The sequence below is a fragment of the Tachysurus vachellii genome, chromosome 13 (genome assembly GCF_030014155.1).
Source record: "Tachysurus vachellii isolate PV-2020 chromosome 13, HZAU_Pvac_v1, whole genome shotgun sequence".
Classification (NCBI taxonomy): domain Eukaryota; kingdom Metazoa; phylum Chordata; class Actinopteri; order Siluriformes; family Bagridae; genus Tachysurus; species Tachysurus vachellii.
In genome coordinates this window covers 8388718-8409840 of record NC_083472.1, presented here as the reverse complement: position 1 = coordinate 8409840, position 21123 = coordinate 8388718, and the positions used below count along the sequence as shown (strand labels likewise).

The following is a 21123-nucleotide window of genomic DNA, read 5'->3' as shown; positions in this document are numbered from 1 at the left end:
TGCATTGCAAGGCATTTTGCGCATTACCTTCACTGGCTAATGCACTGCTTAGAATAATTTGTCTTTTCTTGACATTCTTTGCGTTGTGTGACGCAGTGCTGGGGAGCTCTAGCGTTCTTGTCGCCTATGCGGATCATTCCACAGATCCTCCAATAAGAAGAGAGAGACCGTGCTCATTAACTGTAAGAGCAGGGTGACTCATCGCCCAGAATGATTTGTTTTACTACATTTTTGCCAAATGATCTGGGCTAACCTGCAAACACACACAGCAGCCATAAAAGGATGAATTTTTTCCTCATCCTTTCTGTCCCATTGAATAGAAGCCTCATTTCGGTGGCTTCTCCACACCCTTTTTACAGAATGACGGTAGTTAAGAGGCGTCCCACGTTTCACTGCGCTTCCACATATTGCAGTATAATAAACACAACACGCTCACTCTTTAAGAGCGATTTTGCCCATCCTAAAGAGACCTGATCAGAGAAAGCTTGGTTTTGGAAGCTTCGTTGCTGTAGGCTATAAGCAATTGAGTTCCTCAAAAGCACAATGAAGAAATTCAGGATTTCATTATTCTGATTCATTCCTGCAGTCACTTTCCCAGCCTCCTCTTGGGTGAATGCAACCTTCATGGGTTGCAGACAAATTACATAGTTCCTCACAGATGCAAATACACAGGAGAAAAAAGAGTGCCTAGAGACCAATGACTATAAACCAACACTGCAACCCAGCAACACAGTGACTTCTTTATAGCTATTCCTTACAGACCCCACTGCGTCAGCCAACTCGGCACTAGCAATGTTAGCATATAGTAAAGCATTAAAAATTATATCAAACACCCAACACCATCTATGCCGCCATCTATTTGAAGGAATATCATGCCTGGCCTGATGTGACCAAATGACAGCCCTCTAAAAGCAAAGCAAACAAATTTATTACAATAAACTGGCACTCAGGATGTCTCTCAGATAAGTGGATTGCCACTGAACAAAATGCGCCACATAAATAAAGAAATCTTAATGATATTGCTAATGTTAAAAAATCCAGCTGCTCTCAGCAGAATCTCAATGCCCATGGCACATTAAATATTCATATCACCCAAGCTGTACCTAGAAGGTGTTGGCAAGGCAAGTTTTTATTGAACTAATAAACAGGATATTGCCCACATGCATAGACAAGTGGAGCACAACTCATTGCGCCTTCTCTGAAGAAAAGGAGAAAGCTGAGTGCTCTCCAGTCACCTTACCTAGAACTCCATGCTGCTGTATGTCAACACTGTGTTAAATGTCAAAGGTTTTGTTCTTTGTTGATAAGTAGCCGAGTTGACTCAGGGCACAGAGTGGTTTTTAATTTCAGGCAGCATCTGTGATATAGAAAAAAATCAATCTAACGAAAAGAAATGGCACACATTCAATCCCAGTTTGGTACAAAAATAGGAAAAACAAATCATATAATCACATTTTTCTACTGCATCAGAAAGTAAGGGATTTGATGTTAATGTGGGAAAATCCATACCAGGTATTTTTCCACAGATTCTTAAAGCGTTATTTATTCTAAATCACACTGTATGTGGCTCCCTAGTTTGAACTTAACAGAATCTTGTAATTGAAAAAAATAACCTGAAATACAGCTACTGCAGGATGTCTTTAAATCTAAACAGCTTTCCATTACAAACACAGCAAAGTCTGATCACTGCGGGTAGACACCTATCTTCAACCTTCATGCCTGAAATGCTAACCCATTCGACTATTTTGGGATTCTGTTTATACCACAACAGCATCCAGATAAGAAGTGAGATTAGGACATAGCCCGACCATCCATCTTTGTACATTTCATTCAGCTAGAGGCAACCCCCTCCATTAGAAAGATTGTATTAAAATTCATAAAAGCAGGGTTGCTGTGGGCCAGGCTGAGTGAACAGTCTTAGCCTGCAATGTCATACTCCTGCAAGTAACGACAGGTTGCTAAATCACCAGAGTCCCTTTGCTGCCCCTGAGGCTAGCACTGACTGACATGGGGACATGACAGCCTTGTGCATGGAGAGGGACATAAATCAATAGGAGGGCCATGGCATGCAGTTCGGGATAGAGAACAAATTGACTGCAGTGTGATTATACTGGCTTACGAGCCTAGTTTTTCCCCCAGATCAGATGAAGGATAGGACAATGTGGTCAACAATGTAGTAGAGATGTCCAAGACTGCATTCATGGTTTCATGGTGGGTAAATGTACTTGATTGCTCTATTGCCGCTGAGTCGTGTAAAAGAATAATGAAAAAAAAAAAAAGTTTTAATTATTTATTTTTTTTTTTTTACAAAAGATCAGCTTTTCTCCATTTGAAACTGGGGCGGCACACTTTATATAGCAGCCTCTTTATAAAAACAAAATAAATAAAGTAAAAAGGTTTTTTATTAATACCTTATTGAGTCCATACTCAATACAGAAACTGTATTTAGGCTTAAATATGGCTTTAAAATAAAATTCACAATCCCTAAATTCTCGAATTTTCAAATTTGGGAGACATCTTACAGAATACATCATACATATAGCAGAGGCTTTTCACTACGCTGTATTATACTTTACCTAATGACCTTAGGGAAGTACTGCAAAGGAACATCTCTTTCCACTATAGCAAGATGATTTCAAATATAAGTATAAAACATTATTTCAAATATAAAAACAAGAATAATTGAAAAAAAAAGTCTGTCACCTTTGGCAAATGCATAATCACTCAGTATGAATTTCTCTGCGCTTAAAGACCACTTAAAATCACTGATTGTTCACAGAAAAAGATGTATATCTCATAAAACAGAAAATGTTCCCCCACAGCACAATATGATCTGATGAAAATACAGAATGATTCAGCCTGAAGCAATCAGTGTAACTCGGAGACATATAGCTTCTCTTAATGTTTCACTGTCATGATACTCTCATGTGTAATTTATCCTAATTATCAAATGACAAATGGTGCATCACGATCAAAATGAAAATGCCATGACGCGTTAAGGCATTTGACTTTGATGTAACGTATGCCGCAGTGTGATGTGCACTGCATTGACATTTATTTTAAAATGAAGTATAAGGCATAGAAAACAAAGAATAACTACAACAGGCATATGAGCAAAACTTCCTTTTTTTATTACAAATGTCATATTACTAAAATAAAAGTGAATATCAAATTTAGAAACCAAAAGCAACTTTATTTTTCAGGATTTTGCACAGCCAGCTTATATTCCCCTCCCCCATTCCATAAAGAGCCTTGGTTATTCATGTCCACCATTACTCGGGGTCTGATACTTCTGTAATCATCAACAGAGGTCAATTTAACCAGAAGGTAAGCCAGAATGTAGAACTTAATTATTATCCAGAAGCTAAAACAGAAGGCCCTGGGGTAAAAGTATTAGCCAAAAGCTAAAACAGAATGTACTGAGGTAAAACTGTTTAGCCATAAGCTAAAAGAGAATTTACTGAAGTAAAAATATTAGCCAAAAGCTAAAACAGAATGTACTGAGGTACAATTGTTTAGCCATAAGATAAAACAGAATTTACTCAAGGTAAAAATAGTAACCAATAGTTAAAACAGAATTTACTGAGGTAAAACATATAAGTCAGAAGCTTAAACACAATTTACTGAGGTAAAATCTTTAGCCAGAAGCCAAAACAGTATTTACTAAATTAAATGAATTAGCCAGAAGCTAAAACAGAAGGCCCTGGGGTAAAAGTATTAGCCAAAACCTAAAACAGAATGTACTAAGATAAGATTATTAGCCAAAACCTAAAACAGAATTTACTGAGGTAAAAACTGTTTAGCCATAAGCTAAAAGAGAATTTACTGAAGTAAAAGTATTAGCCAAAAGCTAAAACAGAATGTACTGAGGTAAAAAAATAAAAATAAAAATAAAAACATAAAAAAAAATAAAAAAGAGAGAAACTAAAAGATAATTTACTGATGTAAAAAATATTAGCCATACTGTATGCTGAAACAGGATGTAATGAGGTAAACAAAATAGATAAATAAGTGTGAAGCTAAAGCTAATTTACAGAGGTACAATTGTTTAGCCATCATATAAAACAGAATTAATCAAGGTAAAAATAGTAACCATAAAACAGAATTTACTGAGGTAAAACATATGTCAGAAACTTAAACACAATTTAATGAGGTAAAATCATTAGCCAGAAGCCAAAACAGTATTTACTAAATTAAATGAATTAACCAGAAGCTAAAAAAGAACTTACTGAGGTAAATTTATTAGCCAGAAGCTGTACATCCAGAGGTCAGCAGATTATAGCACTATCTTTACCGATATATCATTGTTGGTATAATTTTGCTAAATTCTAATGGTAATTCAGTGAGCAGTGACAGTATTTCCTCACTGAATTTTAATATTTCATAAATTTTATATTAGAAATTCTAAGACATTTCTCTAACATTATAATATTTTGCAGAATTTATAAATGGACAGCCTTTTCAGACCAAACCAGCAAACTGCACACTTTTCTGCACAACACAGTGCACTGACATGACCATGGTAATTTGTTGAGATTCTGAATGGACAGGCAAAAAAAGGTATTGCATCTTTCATTAAATCTGCTATTCAAATTTTAAACACCCAGATATCTTAGTGTCCTTAACCATCCAAAAGTAGTGCTTTTCAAACCAGTGTAGAAATGTCATCAATGATAAATATATGTGGTATTTCCAGGAGCATTTATAAAAGTTGCTTCTGTAAGGCCTGGGGTAATCTTTTGGGGAGTAAATGATAATTAAAAAACTGCATGATGTATAAAGAATAATGCCCACTAAGGCGATTTGTGAATGCTGATGCAATGGCTATCCATTTGATAGCACTGGCGCACTGAAACATATCCGCAAGGCTCTGCATTAACTCAATACCAAACTGTTGTGTCTGAGAAGAAGCCATGTATACAAAATCCTGAACCATTCTTGATAAAGCTAAATAAAAGGAGTGTAATAAGGATTCGGTGCCAGTGCTGAGCCGACAGGGCTAGGACTGCAGTCAGTGCTAAATCTGCTCCTTTATTTTCTTCACACACACACACACACACACACACACACACACACACACACACACACACACACACACACACACAAAATTCATTGTGATTTTTCACTTTCCACAATTATCTACTTTGACAAAAACTATCACTGGTGCAGCAATAACTAGCTCAACATTCAACAGAGCTAGTTATAAAGCCCAAACTAGCCACGTCTAGACAGCAGCAAGATTTTGAGGGTGCCAAAAAACACCAAAATACTATTATCCATAGAAGTTCAAGACTTAATAGCAAACTGAGTCCCTAGCCTAGAACAAATGTTTTCTGAACACTGAGCCATATTATATATATATATATATATATATATATATATATATATATATATATATATATATATATATATATATAATTTAAGATTAAAATGAGCATATTAAAATGAGCACTGAAGACAGAGAAACCTCTGTATCAACATAACTACTCAACCATAAAAAAAATAAATGTGTGGTCCTGAAACACACAAGCACGCATCACCGTACACTGTTATAGACCACTGTATGCCAGAAACCTCACACAGTCTGGCCACTGCTTTTTATTATGTTAGAGGGACGTCACTTCAGGTGCATTAACTACTAAGCTTGATTAGTCCTGGATAAAGAAAAAGGAAGTACCTTTCTTGTGAGTACCATCCGATTTGGGGCCATGTGGGTCTAATGAAAAAAAGATCAGGATTAAACATTTAATATTCTAACATCAATAATGTTATGCCGTTATTTTCTCTGCAGAAACAACAGAACAGAGAAAAGTAAACATAAGAAGCATGGTCCAATCCTTCAGCTAGTTTACATAACCATACACTTGTGCTTTGAAGTGTATGGCAGGGAAGACTAAGGCCAGCAGACTAAAGGCAAGAGCAGGTAGGATGCACTTATCTGTCCAAGAAATCAGCGGGCAAGGAGAAGAGGTGATGCAGATAAATGAAAAGAGGGGTGTGGGGTGTGCAATGCAGATCTCATTACAGGAGGCAAAGGTAGGTTAGCAAAATGCACTAAGAGATGCAAGTACATTATAGAGAAGGGAAAATGCAAAGACTACATGTCAAACCGGCTTCATTGAGCTTTGTGGGTAGTTTTTTCCATTTTTTCGCTGATAAATTGCGAAAAAGCCAATTTCTTTGAATTCTTTCCTTAAAGCTCCTTTTCTCCCCTTTGGTAGTGTATAATCCCATCAGATAACAGAACTGTTTCAAACAAAGTCAAATTACTCTGAAGTACAGAAAGAATTTGCAGTGAATACATTCTGTAGCCTTCTTCCCTTCAAATTAAATTAATCAAATTAAGCCATTTTCCCTTACAAATTTCAAGCAGACACCAGTAAAGGGTAAAGCTCAACCATTTGTCTTTTATTTTGAAAAACAAATGTATCTTGAATCCAAAAATCTTTCCAAATTCCCACTTGCACATTTGCCTGTTACAAACTTGCACTAATGATATTTTCATAGCTACCATATCTGCAGTATAGTAACACAAAATGGGTATATTGTCCCTCTTGTCACATTGATTAATAAGTGCATAACAACTGTGAAATTCTTGTTGAATTTAAGTGACAACACTGACACTAAAATACTAAAATAATATCAGACAATATCAAGTTTTTCTTGGACAACACATGGACTAGAGAGAGACTTATTTTCCTAATTGTTGAACAAAAGCAATTAAGTTGGATATTATAGGAAAACAGAATATGCAATTTCTGCGAACACACACACATATATATATATATATATATGTATATATATATATATATATGTCTATACTCCAGAAAATCTCATACATCTGTCATGAAAGGCAAATTTATCATTATCTGCCTGGTGAGGAATGGAAATCTGCCTGCAGGAAAGATTCTTGTTGACTGCAGTAATCCATCTGTGTAACTTGCAAGGGAACTCAGTCGTAAAATGAACTGCAATTACTTGGCATAAACACGAACTGCTGTAGACAGCTGACTTAAGCTCTGTAATGGTAGGCATTTTTCCTACTATCATGCTACCTGACCAGCAATCCCCTGTGCCAACATAATCCTGTAGATTCAAAGAGGCTTATCCTTTGTGAGGGGAATCCATATGAACTATGTAAGACTCAATACCTCTGACCCATGTTTGACTGTGCAGTATAATAGCTACATATTATAATCTTTTACTATCTGCAAAAATACGTCCCTTTATAAATGTCAACCAACAACAGTTGGCTATTAAAAGAGGCAGTACATAGAAAGCAGTGAAATAATCTCTAAAAAAAAAAAAAAAAAAACAGTGGTTATAATTATGTTTGTAAAGTGTTATTGTTTACTTTTATTGTGTCAGTTAGATTTCTTATTCAACCAGAAATTAATCAACCACTTTTCAATGACACATTTTAGTTGTTTGCTCATAATTATGCTACTTGTACTAATTAAATGGCATACATCCTTTGCCTACCTTTTAATCAGCATTGATTCAAGCAGTACTGTGAACTTATGGAGCTTGGAATTATTTTGTAAATGATTTTCAGATATTTGAAATACATACATTTGAAATCCATACATACGAGCCCCATAAAATAAAATTATTTATTAGTGTTTTTTCCTCTTTACTTTCCTTTTCAGATTCCAAAAATTAAGAATCGCAAATACAAATTCCAAAAATTTTTATTTGGAAAATATTGACTTTATGTAAATAAAATTAAAAGAGAGTAATCTTGAAATCTCAAGAAAAAGTAAACACCTTCAGAGTGGCCAGAAGGCTATGACTGGTTAAATGCTGAGTTTGATGAGTCTGAAAGTGTCTATTTGTCCTTGGGAAACCACTGATTAAATTTAAATAAAACTTTTATTTTTGAAATTGGAATTTCAGGGATTTATATTTAGGGCTATAAATTTTAAAATCTGAAATCTTACCACTAGCAATTACAAAAAAAATAAATGTATTAAATAGAGGTCTACACAGGGAAAATATTCTTTAAAATTACGTGTATAGGATTCAAACATATGCAATTCTTATTTAAATACTTTCATGAGTTTCATATGAGCTCCACCAGATACAAGGATAACTACCCAAAATTAAATATTTAAACTGCAACCATTACTTCAACCATTAATATACACACCGGCATAGTTCCTTACTCTGTCCCATTTTATAAACCTTTGAGTCAGCATAGCAGAATTGCAGCAGCCACGCATGCTGACATCAAATTTGAGGAATATCAGTTACAGAATAAAATTCCCATGGTTCAATAGTGTCTGCAGTCCTGAGAGAGTGGGAGCTTTTATAACAACTTAAAATGTGTATAAAATGTTCAAATCAAATTTACCCTGCTCCCTTTGTACTGGATGATTGCTTTATTACACTACATATTTACTGGCCTGCAGTATATTTGCAGCTGTGCCCTGGCCTTTTCACGGTCCATGAGAAAATAACAATATTTCTACTCCTATTGTATGACTGAGAGTGCTGCATTGGAGATATGGTTTAAACTACTTTCTTTTACTTTGATACAGTATGTTGGAAAGATTACTGTACATAATTTGGCAGGTGTTAATCCAACAGAGAGACACCTTTAGCAGCACAATACACTTTCACTTTAGTTTAAGCTTGGTTTTTGGCATTCTTACATTTGGAATGACAGATTCAACCAGTGCATGGTGTCGGCACACAACATTACATCCTTAGACTTTGTAAACAAATTAAAAGACACAGAAACAAGTCCTCTATTTCCAGCATTATATGAAGTCTAGTTAGAACTTATCTAGTGCAGATAGGACTTATTTTATTTACTTATTTAAATTTATATCACGCTCCAGAAGCTTATTAGAAATATTTTTTTACAGGTTAAGATATAAATAAGGTGGAACTGCATAGAGATCATATAGGAACAGTAATATCCAGAAAAGAACAAAATAAAATAATAAATGCTGCAAATATACCAACAATTAGGCTTTATATTTAGTAATGTACAACTGTATTCACATTCAGAAGTAAAATCTCATAGTTCATATATACACTGGTCAAGAATGTAATGTATTGTGGCTGCATTTTCAAAAATCTGGATGATCAGAAGATATGAATGAACATCAGCAGACCTAAAGCAACTAACAGTAGAGAGAACTTTCTAGGCTTCATTACAACTCATAGTGCTTGACTACACTGCTCCTCATATCCACTGACAAGGTGAACAAGGAGACTGCGGTCACAGCTACACTACACTCCAGTTGTCAAAGACTGCTGAAGATTACATCAAATCCTGTTTGTGAAAGAGTCTCACTGACTCATATCTTTTCTGACTCTGTAACCACAGCAGAAGAAAGTGACTTTTCACACCAAACACACTAAAGAATATCCTTCTTTAGACAAGGTGCAGATAAATTAAAATGTACAGAATTGGAACAATGTGATGTGGTCATGTCTTCAAGGATTGTCCTAAATTTGGCAAGATGAATATGACTCTCTAAATCTTTTTTATGGATTTTTCTATAAAAGTCCAAGTCATCACCATTTTTCTTATGTTGGCACATTCGTAGCTTTAGGCCATTCTCTGGTATCAAATTAGCAGGAAGGACAGTAGAGTGCTCCTTCACAATAAGAGACAAAAATAAATGTCTACTCAAGATAGACAGTGTGTGTTCAAAAGCAACCTCTGGCTCAGGACGCCATCATGAGTTCAGTATATTAGATCCCTCACTGAATGAATGTCATTACTGTGCTATACAGCAGTGCAGCCAAAGGCCAGGAATGTGATCGCTTCCGGCACAATGTGCTCATACACTCCTGACTTGACAGCCATGACATCCCATTGACTTCCATAATGTCTGTTCATGTGACCATTGCTGCCTCCTGGCTCTCAGACAATGAAGTAAATTTCATTGTTTTGTAAGGTCACAGTAAATGGTTGATTTTTTATTTTTTTTTTTGCAACATTCTTAACAGCCCTGCTAACATTAAAACATACTCAAAATAACTTAACAATTGCCCAACTGTGTAGTGTATCTTAGCTTAGGCAAAACATGCCATGCAACCATGTTGAAGGGACCAGCCCTTCCTTGAAATATTATTGAATTTACCCAATTCATCCTTAGCAGTTCATTAAAATTAGATGTATTTTGAGATTATTATAATGCTGCTTTGTGTGTGGGCCTGTATATTAGGGAATAATAATAATAATAATAATAATAATAATAATAATAATAATAATAATAATAATAATAATAGTCATTTTACTGTTCAATAGCACAATATAAAACTAATTTGCAAGCAGGATTTTTACACATTATTTTTGCTGTCATTAACTCTATGTAAATTGTGCATGCATGTTCAACATGACACAGCACTCTTGTAAAGCTCTATGTTTGTAAGGTGTGTTTGCACACACTCAAATGTATCCTGCTTGCTCATAAACTTTACTTTGAGGATTATCTCTGCCCAAAGACAAGAACCAATCAGAATAGGATAAATTGCTTGTGCCCACTAAATTTCTCACTGATAAACGGGAAAAAAAGGCGGTTGATTTTTGCAGTAGCGTTTTGCATTTTTGTATTTTGACAGTCAAAATGGTCATATATAGAGGTATGGAACAGTTTCCTATTTTGTTTGTGCAATGCCTACATGCGGCTTTGAATATCCTGTACGTAAATTCCTGGTTGAATAATATGCTGTTTTTGCAGTGTGTAACATCTGCCTTCGTTCTTTAATTGATAGCCATCTGGATATAGGAAGTTATGTCATAAAGAAACAATGCTCCTATTTTATTACCAAACAAATTAAACTATGGTTAAAAGAGGTAGACAATACTAAGCAGTATTATTCTGATTCTTAGCATGTAAAGCCTAAGACAGCTCACATGAATAAATTGTAAAGATTAAATTCACACCTCACCTTTCCTAATTACTGTGGCAGATTATTATTTTACACAAACATGGCATTAAAGTGCTAGAGGGCAATTACTATGACAGTTATCCCCTGGATTAAAGATCCATCACCAAGATTGATTTCTGTCATAGTGATTTAATGAAAATCATTTTGGAGTTTGGCATATATACAAAAACTTTTGGGATTTATTGCAAAGCAGCTTTCACATAATGACATATAATTAACAAAATCCAATAGCAGGTGTGGGACAAAAGCAAATATGCATACTGTAACAATAGAAAAATAGAGTTTTCCATTCCACATTATATTATTTAATAGTTTTTACTTTTGTGAATATCTACGTTGTTCATGACCTTTGATCTGAAATTAGAGTGCATACCAATTTCTTGTAATAGAGCAAATTGAATTGGTTAATGTTTTGTGCTCCTGAATTCTGAGAGGCAAAATAACACCATAGTTCCTAGCGTACTAATGAAAGCTGATTCATGGAGTTTGCACAAGAAAAACCCAGTATAGACTAGCGCAGGGGACGATTTACAGAGCTCATTGGTTTTGCTGTATCTTAGACAAAGTAAATGTATCCTTCGTTACATTTTTTAGTTTTTTAGATAAAAGAAGAATTATTAGAAAAAGCACAATCACAGTTAAAGCATTTAAGAGCACAGCTTAAAACATCAAAATGCATTTACCAAACATAAGTCAGTAATGAAGAACCTTTCTGTACGCGGCACAAAAAACAGCAACCTCAGCTATGAGCAAGGTTCATATGCACACCATTACAGAACCAGTAAGAGCCTTTTCTACTAAGCACCTTTCATAGTGAAGACAGTATAGACAACAAATATTCTTTGACCTACCATCACCTCAGCTGTTACAGGGAAAAGCACAAACAGCTAGTTTTAGTTTTTTGTCAATTCTAGGCTGAGTTTCATATTCGTTTCAAAATATTTAAATACAACGTATCTGCTTTTATATATACATATGTGTATATATAAATAAATTCACTGCCAAGACCTTCTTTTAAATATGCCACAGTCAAATAAGGAAACCACTGACATGCATCTTTCAGTGCCTCTTGTTTGGGATTGAGGTCATTTCTAACACTCTTTCTACACATATCACACCAAACACTGAATCAGAAGGCAAATACCACCCTCACACACTCTTAGGACACTGACGTAAAGTTACAGGTCCCATACAGGAATGTAGCCAGCCTAGGAAAAGCCTGGTAAGGAACAGCCTCTTAAAGTCTTAAACAAAGATTATCAGAAGGATCATTTCCAAAAATGAATAGAAATGACAATCCAATTTCACATGCTAATTTCTGTCATGCTTCGCTGCACTGAAATACGGACATCGCTTTGCTGTTCCATTCACATGCAAATGCCATTTTTCAGTAAATCTTAGGGATTGTAATTCAAACTTGACTAGGCACCACACACAGATGTATTTCATTTTTGTTTTTGTTTTTTCTTTGTTGTTGTTTTTTTAAATCTGGCCTTGTTTTCTATAGGAAACCCAGTAAAGCTTGAGCATTTCAGCATATGGTGGAGACATTTTGGATCAATAGCACAATTGATCACTTGCTTCCGTAGCTTTTTCTTGACCAGTGATCAATGGTCGAAATGCACTTTACTTCAATATGCAATTTGGAACAAATCCCCAGCTCTAAAAGACACATGCCCAAGCATTTCCATCTATTCAATACAAGCCATTGCTTGGCTACATTCCTGTGTTTTTATCTAGTGACGTTGTTGCTGCACCTACCCTTAAAATTAGGTCTGATTCTTGCATCGTACCCAGACACTTTCCCCATGAGTTTGTCCAAGAATTCCGAAGGTGGCATAGGGGAGGCAGCTTTCCGTGCTGCAGCTTGCTGGGATGCTGCCAGGCTGAAAAATAAGGCAGAGAAACAGAGGCAGATACATTAAATACATATGTTCAGAAAGGACTACTAGACAGTATTTGGTTTACATGTTTTCATTTACATGTTTTGCAAAGAAAGCTCTGCAAATAAAGCATGCTGTCAACCCTATTTCACTCTACATTGTTCTTTACATTTAATCAAGAAACCAATCGCATTTAACAAGATCTGGCCAACTGTGACCTCGATCACAAACCTTCTCTCTACATTGAGAATGTCACTTTTTTTTCACTCTGGCAGATCCAAACTAATATTTTTCTGAGAAATCTTTACTAAGATTTTTTTCGATTCCTGAAAATCAGACTCACTAATAAACCCCTATACCATCTTATTTTCAAAAGTAATTATTATTCACCTTCAATTAAATTATTAACCCCAAGTAAATTTCAGCTGTTTCTGTAAGATTTTCATCACATCTTTTTGGTTTCATGCAAGTACTCAAGCCATGGTCTGCATGGAGCTTTCAAAGCATGCATTGTACCTGACTGGAAAGGTATCAATCAGGAGAGGGGTATACAGCCAAAACATTAGATGTACCATGGGAAACTTTAAAGGCCATCATCAACAGATGGAAAAGCATGGCAGGTTACATCTCCAAGAACAGAATGTCTGTGTAAAATTTATAAATGGACAAGAAACAAACTTACCTCGGAGGTTGCAGAGAGACCTACAGAAATGTTAACAGAGCGACTATCTGGCAAGTACTTGCCAGATAGTATATCAGGAATATATGGAATATATATATACAGGAATATCTGGCAAGTACTGATTACCCTCTGCATCTCAATCTCTTATATTCTTCACATGTCTGGGATGTGGGGTTGGGTAGACAAACAGAAGCCCTTTCCCACAAAACAACAACTAAGCTCAACTACATCACCACAGCTCATTTGGCAAAATGTGTTATGGGCTGGTGAGTCCAATTCCAAAAGAAATAGAAATTCCATAATTCCAAAATGTAAATCTGGTGCAAAAAAAAGGATATCATTAAAAAATCTTCATCCCCACAATGTAGCATGGTGGCACTAGCATCATGTCTTAGTTCTGCTTTTCTTCAGCCTGAACTGGAGTTTTTTATCAAGGTGGAGGTAATCATGAATAGCTACAACTACTAGTCAATTTTAGTGCATAACCTGTGGGTGTCTGCAAGTAAGCAGAAGCTTTCAGCACAACAATGACCCAAAACATATATCCAATCAAAAAAAAATTATTTAACCAAGAGAATATCAAGATCAGGGGTTACCTGAAGATCCATCCAATTTGATGGATGTAGGAAGTTTTGAAAATAGGTCTGAAAAATGTTGCCAAATTCCTAATAAAATCACAAAGAGGTTCAGTAAAAGTATTAGTCCATGGGTGTGCACTTATGGAAGTTTTTTATGTAAGTTTTTTATTTTCACAGCGAGTATAAAACAATTATGACATGATTTATATTGGTTCCATTTTTGTACATTTTGTACCTTTTTAACAGATGTGTGTTGCCTTTTTATATCTATTACACATTAGTGAAAATGCTTCTGTTTTACATTTTCTAGTTTTCTAGTTTATTAAGAGTTGGCATGGACCAATGCTCTGAAAGTTTGTGTAAAATCTTATAGTTGATTTTAGATCAAATACATCAGCACACATTGTAAACACATGTTCAGTAAAAGAGATTAGTCATGAGGAAAATCTGCCCTTTTATACAAAGCAGTTAACATGCACAATATCTCACATTGCTTATGTTTGAATAGGGAAATAAAAATTAGATGTTAATTGTTTCAAAAATTAAAAAAAAAAAGTTTAATAAAAAGGATAGGGTCATAAATATTAAATATTCTGTGTTTTAATATCTGTGTTTTAACTATTTTGAAAATCTAAAAAAAGACAATAAAAATGTGTTTATTTACAATTTAAAATGAAAAATAAAGACCACATTGTGTGGTCTCACGTGTGTGTGTGTGTGTGTGTGTGTGTGTGTGTGTGTTGTTCATTAGCTAGTTCAAAAAAGCATTATTAGGTAACATTTATTTTAGACATAAGCTATAGGGAGTCATGAGAAAAAGATAATAGCGCTTCAACCACTCTCCAACCTTAAGCAATGTAAAAAGTTTTTTCTTTTCCGTTGTGACTGAGATTAATTATTTATTTGTTTTTAATTTGGAATAGAATATTTAATATTTTATAGTAGCCAAATAATTGTAACAACGCACTAATAGAAGTGATGCTATATACAAACTATAGAAATAAATCACTGTGACTGCTATAGTCTGCTGTTTAAACATGTATTTTTGTTGTATTTATCTCAACACAAACCTATGATTCATTTCTACATAACTATTAATAGATCCAATATTTTGTATGTTTAATTTAATGAGTACAAATGAATGCATAATTTATAAATAATAGTGATATTAAATTAGCAAACAGGAAATGTACTCCTCACTTTTATTCTGTCACTAAGATAGAGATACTTCTGAAACAGATACTGAAATTGGATATGGCATTGTGATACCACACAGTTATCACTTGCCAATATAACTCGAACTGGATAAAGAAGCAATCATAAAAGGGGCAATCATAAAAAAATCACTTTTAAATCTACACAAGCTTAAGAATTAGATTGATCATGTGCTTGCTCGTCTGTTCAGGCTAAAGGTCAGTAATCCTGTTTAAACACCTGCTGCTTTCAAACAGACTTTCTCCCTAGTCAATGTTCATGTTCACTGCCACTGCACTGATTTTACACACACACACACACACACACACACACACACAAACACACACACACACACACAGGCATACCGCAAGATAATCATTAAAATGTATTTACCCAAAGGACCAGTTTATTGATCACAGAAATAAATGTCTGATAAAAAGGGATCAATTATCATTGCATAGCTCCGGGTGTATTGATAGCAGTTCTGTCCTTGAAACATCTATTTACTTCATCCAGCTTTTCTTTCATTTCTGTTCATTTGTGGTAGACACTCCCCCGTTCAAAGTTAACTAACCAGCAGTCAGCCTCATCCTGCTTCACACATCATTAAGCTTTTAGCTCATTAACATTTACCACTGCAGTCTTCTTGACTGATTGTTCAGACAGTTTTCTAGCTTTTACACAGGGGTGTACAGTATTTATCATAGAAAATAACACATCTGATTGACATCTTCAAAAAGGCTATGTGAGTGTATTTATATTATGCAATTTGTTTTTTTATTCTGGATAAAAAGGCCGAAATAAACATTTGTTCATTTTTAAATGCAAATTATTTAATATCAACACAGCAAAATGATAATTTGCTAAATAATATACTTGCTTTAAAATAACTCAGAGCATATGCTGAAATAGCTGAAAGATACTTTAAACTGTACTGTGATCGTTTGCTTATAAAAAAGAAATGAGAGTAGTTGTAGCCTACACATTATTAGATAAAAGCTGTACAAAAATGACTCAAAAAGATGACATAGAAGTGTCTTAGAATTGTGTACAAAGAGGCAGATTTTGCTCGTGTAGGTGGTTGTAATCTGATGACTTGCTTATTCAGCTGTGTAAAATTTAAGAATATAAATGCCACATTACAAGTCTTCCTGGTACGTAGACACAAAGCATTCAGCATTAGTAATACAGGCAAAAAGCTGCTTCTTTTTCTTCTGAAGATATGGTCTTGCAGTGTTACCCTGACAAGATTAGTCATGGTTAGCCTGATTGTTGTGTTGTGTCCCATTCACAGATTTATATCCATTACAGTTTCCTTACACAAGCCTATACTGTTGATGAAATCTATGTGACAGTGTGAAATCTGTTTCCCTTCTCTCTTTTCAAGTTATCTATTTTGATTTTCTGCTATCTACTCTATTCCATTTTATGAACATGCGTACGCTGCTTAGTCCTACTCATTTTTAGCATTATAATAAACTAGGTCTAATGATTAAAGATTGTACAGATCAGAGTGGTGCTGTTCTAATTAATTTGGATCGATGAAGGCTGAGGCACTTGTGAGGTCTTTATGCTTGATGCTGATGCAGCACCAAAAAAACACGGCTGAGCCTCAATCCTGAAAACAATATGCAAACATCTCAGAGACTTCCATGCTTTAAAGTAGAGTGTTTAAACCATAACATTAAATGTTCCTGAAGCTTTTGGAATGAAAAATGTATTTCAAATTGATTTCATCTGTGCATTAAAAAAAAAAATCATTCCATGTTCAGTTCCAATACTGCACATTCTTTAAACATTGCTTCCTCAAGCCATTCAGCCAGCCCTGAGACCTGCAGACACCTAACAACCTCTAGAGTAAAGTACTTATACTTTTTTGATTTTATCTTTCCCACTAAATTCACACAGTACTACAATGGCAGTTGAATCCTAAAATTAAAACGAGTTATTGCTGATTGGAGTGCACAGCATTGCTGATTAACTCTTTTTTTTGTGAGTGAGAGTGATAGTTCATTGATAATTCATTTGAAGTGCAATCAGTCTTGAGCAGTGGTAATCAATAACGTATTGTAATGCATGTGAACTTGCCCAAAACCAATATTAACAGGAATAAGACAGAACTCCCCCTGAGCCAAGCAACGTATTTTCTTCTGGTCCAAGGATTTCGATTTCTAACTGCCCATTCTTCATGCACCAGTAACAAAGAGATAAAAAAAGAAAAAATACAGAAACAGAAACAGATTATTGGGCCACCACGACCAGCTGCGCTTGGATAATTACCACACAGGGTTTCATGTGATCGAGGCACACATTATAAATCCCATTCTTATTATACACAATGCCGTTTAGACACAACAGTGCAATTTTTAAAATTGCTTTCTTCTCTCAGAAATGAGATTGCTTTCCACTACTAACCTCCCTGTGCAATTGTATTTTCAAGGCTGGCTCAAGGTCACACTCTTTTTTGTACTCTACAATCCACCATAAAAGAAGTGCAGTTTGTATAAGGTTCAACAGATTCATTTTAAAATTCATTTTCCAACTACTTACACTGGCCTGAGGACTTCAGGAATCCCTGCACATGCTATGTATCATTCTTATATTCAGCACTAAAGCATACATTATGCAAACACAAAACAGGGTGAAAAACAACCAAATTCACTAGAGATTTTTTTTATTATTATTATTAACATAACCTTCTCTAGTAAGCTTACCAGACTCCATTCATAGTATGGTTCTTCAGGTGTTTTCTTTGTTGTTGTTGTTTTTTTTCAGCTTGTATTTTGTGTGTTTAATGTTTTTAGGCCATGGAGCCCAGTGAATATTTGGAGAGTAAATGTTTGTAAATAAATTTGTGAAATAAGAATGTCATTGTATAATATCATGTAGGTTAAGGGTAGTGTTTTAGTATTATTCATGTAGGACACTGGACTCCTATTTCGATTATAACTAAAGCACAGATCATGTGGAAATAACATGCACTAGAGTTGGCAGATGCAATTACTAAAGAAATGTTGTTTGTGGGCATTTTGTATTCATCTGTAGTACTAGCACTGACGTGATAATCAAAGTCTGCATTTTGAATGAGATCTGTGGTCAGGTTGAGACTGAGAATGAGATATCAATTAAGAGAATCTGCAAAGTTCAGCAGAGAAAGCTGATGCTGCAATATCATAATTCTAGTACATAAATTAATGGCCCATGCAGAATACAAAATAACTGCTACCAGCCTCTATGCAACAGTAAACAGAACATTCAAGACATTTATGTGCAATTAACTGCTTTTGTTTTATGGCAATGTATAATAAATGAATGAGAAACAGAATATTGATATTTTTCTTGTGAGAAAAGCTAACTACAGAATTTAGCTCCTTTATGGATTTACACATCTTTCTCATGTGAGCTGTTAAAACTGAACAGAATTATAGAAAAAAAAACTTCAAATCAGAAATGTTCATATTAGGATGAAAAGAAACATATAGGGCAAAAAAGGATAATGTCCTAAAATTAATAATAGGTTATGAACAACACAGATCCAGCGCTGCTGCTTTTAACATGGGTGCTAACCAGCCTGGATTTAGTCTTATTCATTCAGTGAAAAGATAAAAAAAAAAACTGCCATTATTACAAAAGTAAACAATGTGTTTTAAACTGTATATGGATCTTTGACAAAAAATATTTGACTGTCATTATTACACCAAGGACCTCACTAGAGTGGATTATCCTCTCCTCAGAAGAAATTGTGGAAAAATGACTAGTAATAATTTATATATCTACATAACATAATTAAAACAATGAATTCATAATGAAAATATGTAATTCGTATTTATTATTGTGTCTGTTTTTCCCTTTTCATCCTGATTCCTTCACAATGCTTTGAGAAAAAGCCAGTAGATCATGATTATGGCACTTGGTAGACGCTAGTAGTCGCTGTTACGCTGTTCGTCCTGCTAAACTGAACCGCATTCAGCTTTCCTGGCTTCCTCCACTTGCCTCAACGGAGAGGCATTAGCCTGTGCAATTAGACACACTTTCAAATACCTTTAAGTTTACACAGGACCAAAGCATGTCAGATCCCCTGGGTACTAACATGCGCTACCACTAGCCCATCACCTGCCCTATTAAAGTGTTCTGCTCCTGCTGAGGACGCCCAATGTAGGCTGCATTTATAGATTTAATCGACATCCAAAATTCCTCCCATAAAGTAAATGGTTATACATTTCAACAGTTGAAATAGGCAACTCACCTGAAAAACAATAAGGTTTCCCACAAATAAATTCCGAGTGCGCTTAATCTACACATTGTGTCTGTCAGCTTTGAGGTCTTTCTTGCACGATTTCTCAGTTGCGATGATGATCGATTGCTATTGTGTCTGCTGGCTTGTAGTATACCAGATCCAAAGGTAAGAGAGGGGACGTTTTTAAGACCATAGAAACGAGGTGATCATGATCCTGACACCTGATGTCGGCTGGCACACAGCGAAGGGTCTCTGGATCGGGACGCGCTATCCAGCTCAATTTCAGACGTTCACTCCGGGCAAATCCATAACGGCGCGCCAAATACTCTAGCGCCGTGAATTCATCCGGGCTTCACACGTGCACGTCGAGTTTAAACCGTCCGGCTTTCAACTCTAGACCTCCTAGGCAAGGCGCGAATCCAAAATAAGTTATATGGAATAAATGCATACGCGAGTGTTTTTGATATCTTTACGCATCCAGTGACACGCGTTCCGCGATACACTGCGTCGCTTCGGAGCCGCGCGCGCTCGCAGGAACCCGGCCGGTGCGGACCAACGGGCTTTCACAGATTCTCTTATTTCCTGTGTACTTGTTTCCCAAGGGCGAACCAATACTGCTGCAAGAAGCCACTTCCATTGTCCGGTCCACTTAGAAGACGCGACTCGTTTTCAATCTCATATTGAAGATGTATTTTTTCCCCCCCCTTTTTTCTTTTTTAAGAATTCCAACAATCAGTGCAACCCAGAATTATAGGAAAAAATGAAATTGCGACGTTCAGCGCGTCTCCTGTCACCCGTAAGCCCGTGCAAACGCTGCTGTATTTCTTGCTGCAGTCATTTAGTAAACTCAAAAAGCAGCTCACCTTTGCGCGCACGCCCCCGCGCTACTGCAATTGGTCCGAACAGCGACGCTGCCGTTTCGATGCTTTTCTGCGCGCTCACGTGTGTGTGTGTGTGTGTGTGTGTGTGTGTGTGTGTGTGTGTGTGTGTGTGTGTGTGTGTGTGTGTGTGTGTGTGTGTGTGTGTGAACGGGACTGCAGCAGGTTCGCGAACACACTGTCAGGTGTAATATTGTGACTTTTAGCTAAAACAAAGGACGGAGTCTAGTCATCCTATTAGCATTCCGTGTTTATTCAACACTGTTATGCAGGTCAAATGACATGTTGATGAAGGTTTAATTAACCTCCATTATACACCTGCACAAAATAATCCTGTAAAAACATCGAGGTGATAAGAAGAGACTTTGCATCTTTGCCTTAAAGGTGGATAACACAGAGTGGCTTTGGATCTGATTTTAATCAGGAACTAACTAAGAACAGAAAATAAAGGTTTGAGGAAGATTACACCATTTCACCAGTTGTACAGAACACACAATATTTAATCACAGCTGTACAACGGTGGCCTATGGACAATTCATAAAGTTGTTTGTTTTATCGCAGCTTACATTTTATGACCAAAATGACTATTCCCCTAAGCCATGATTTACTTACTCACCCTGTTCAACCTATTAAACCTGTAGTGGGAAAAGGCCATGATTTCAGAAGCTCTTGGAACCAATGAAATAGCTATTCGATTTTCTAAGAACATTCTGATCTTTAAGATCATTCTGGATGTTTTCATGATTCTAAGTGTTTTTTT

The 21123-nt window shown here is 35.6% G+C and overlaps 1 protein-coding gene across 2 annotated transcripts in view; it reads right to left on the bottom strand.

The window, feature by feature from the left end:
• glra1 (glycine receptor, alpha 1) overlaps positions 1-20361 on the bottom strand; it is a 48904-nt gene extending 28543 nt beyond the window's left edge. Inside the window, exons 1-3 of one of the 2 annotated variants that reach the window (XM_060885754.1) lie at positions 19495-20361; positions 12673-12797; positions 5678-5716 (exon numbers count right to left, since the gene is read on the bottom strand). In XM_060885754.1, the coding sequence (XP_060741737.1) occupies positions 5678-5716; positions 12673-12797; positions 19495-19550 (220 nt within the window). In that variant the 5' untranslated portion in view covers positions 19551-20361. The remainder of the gene's footprint in view (positions 1-5677; positions 5717-12672; positions 12798-19494) is intronic. The other variant, XM_060885755.1, reaches the window with a different exon arrangement.
• Positions 20362-21123: the final 762 nt, after the last annotated feature.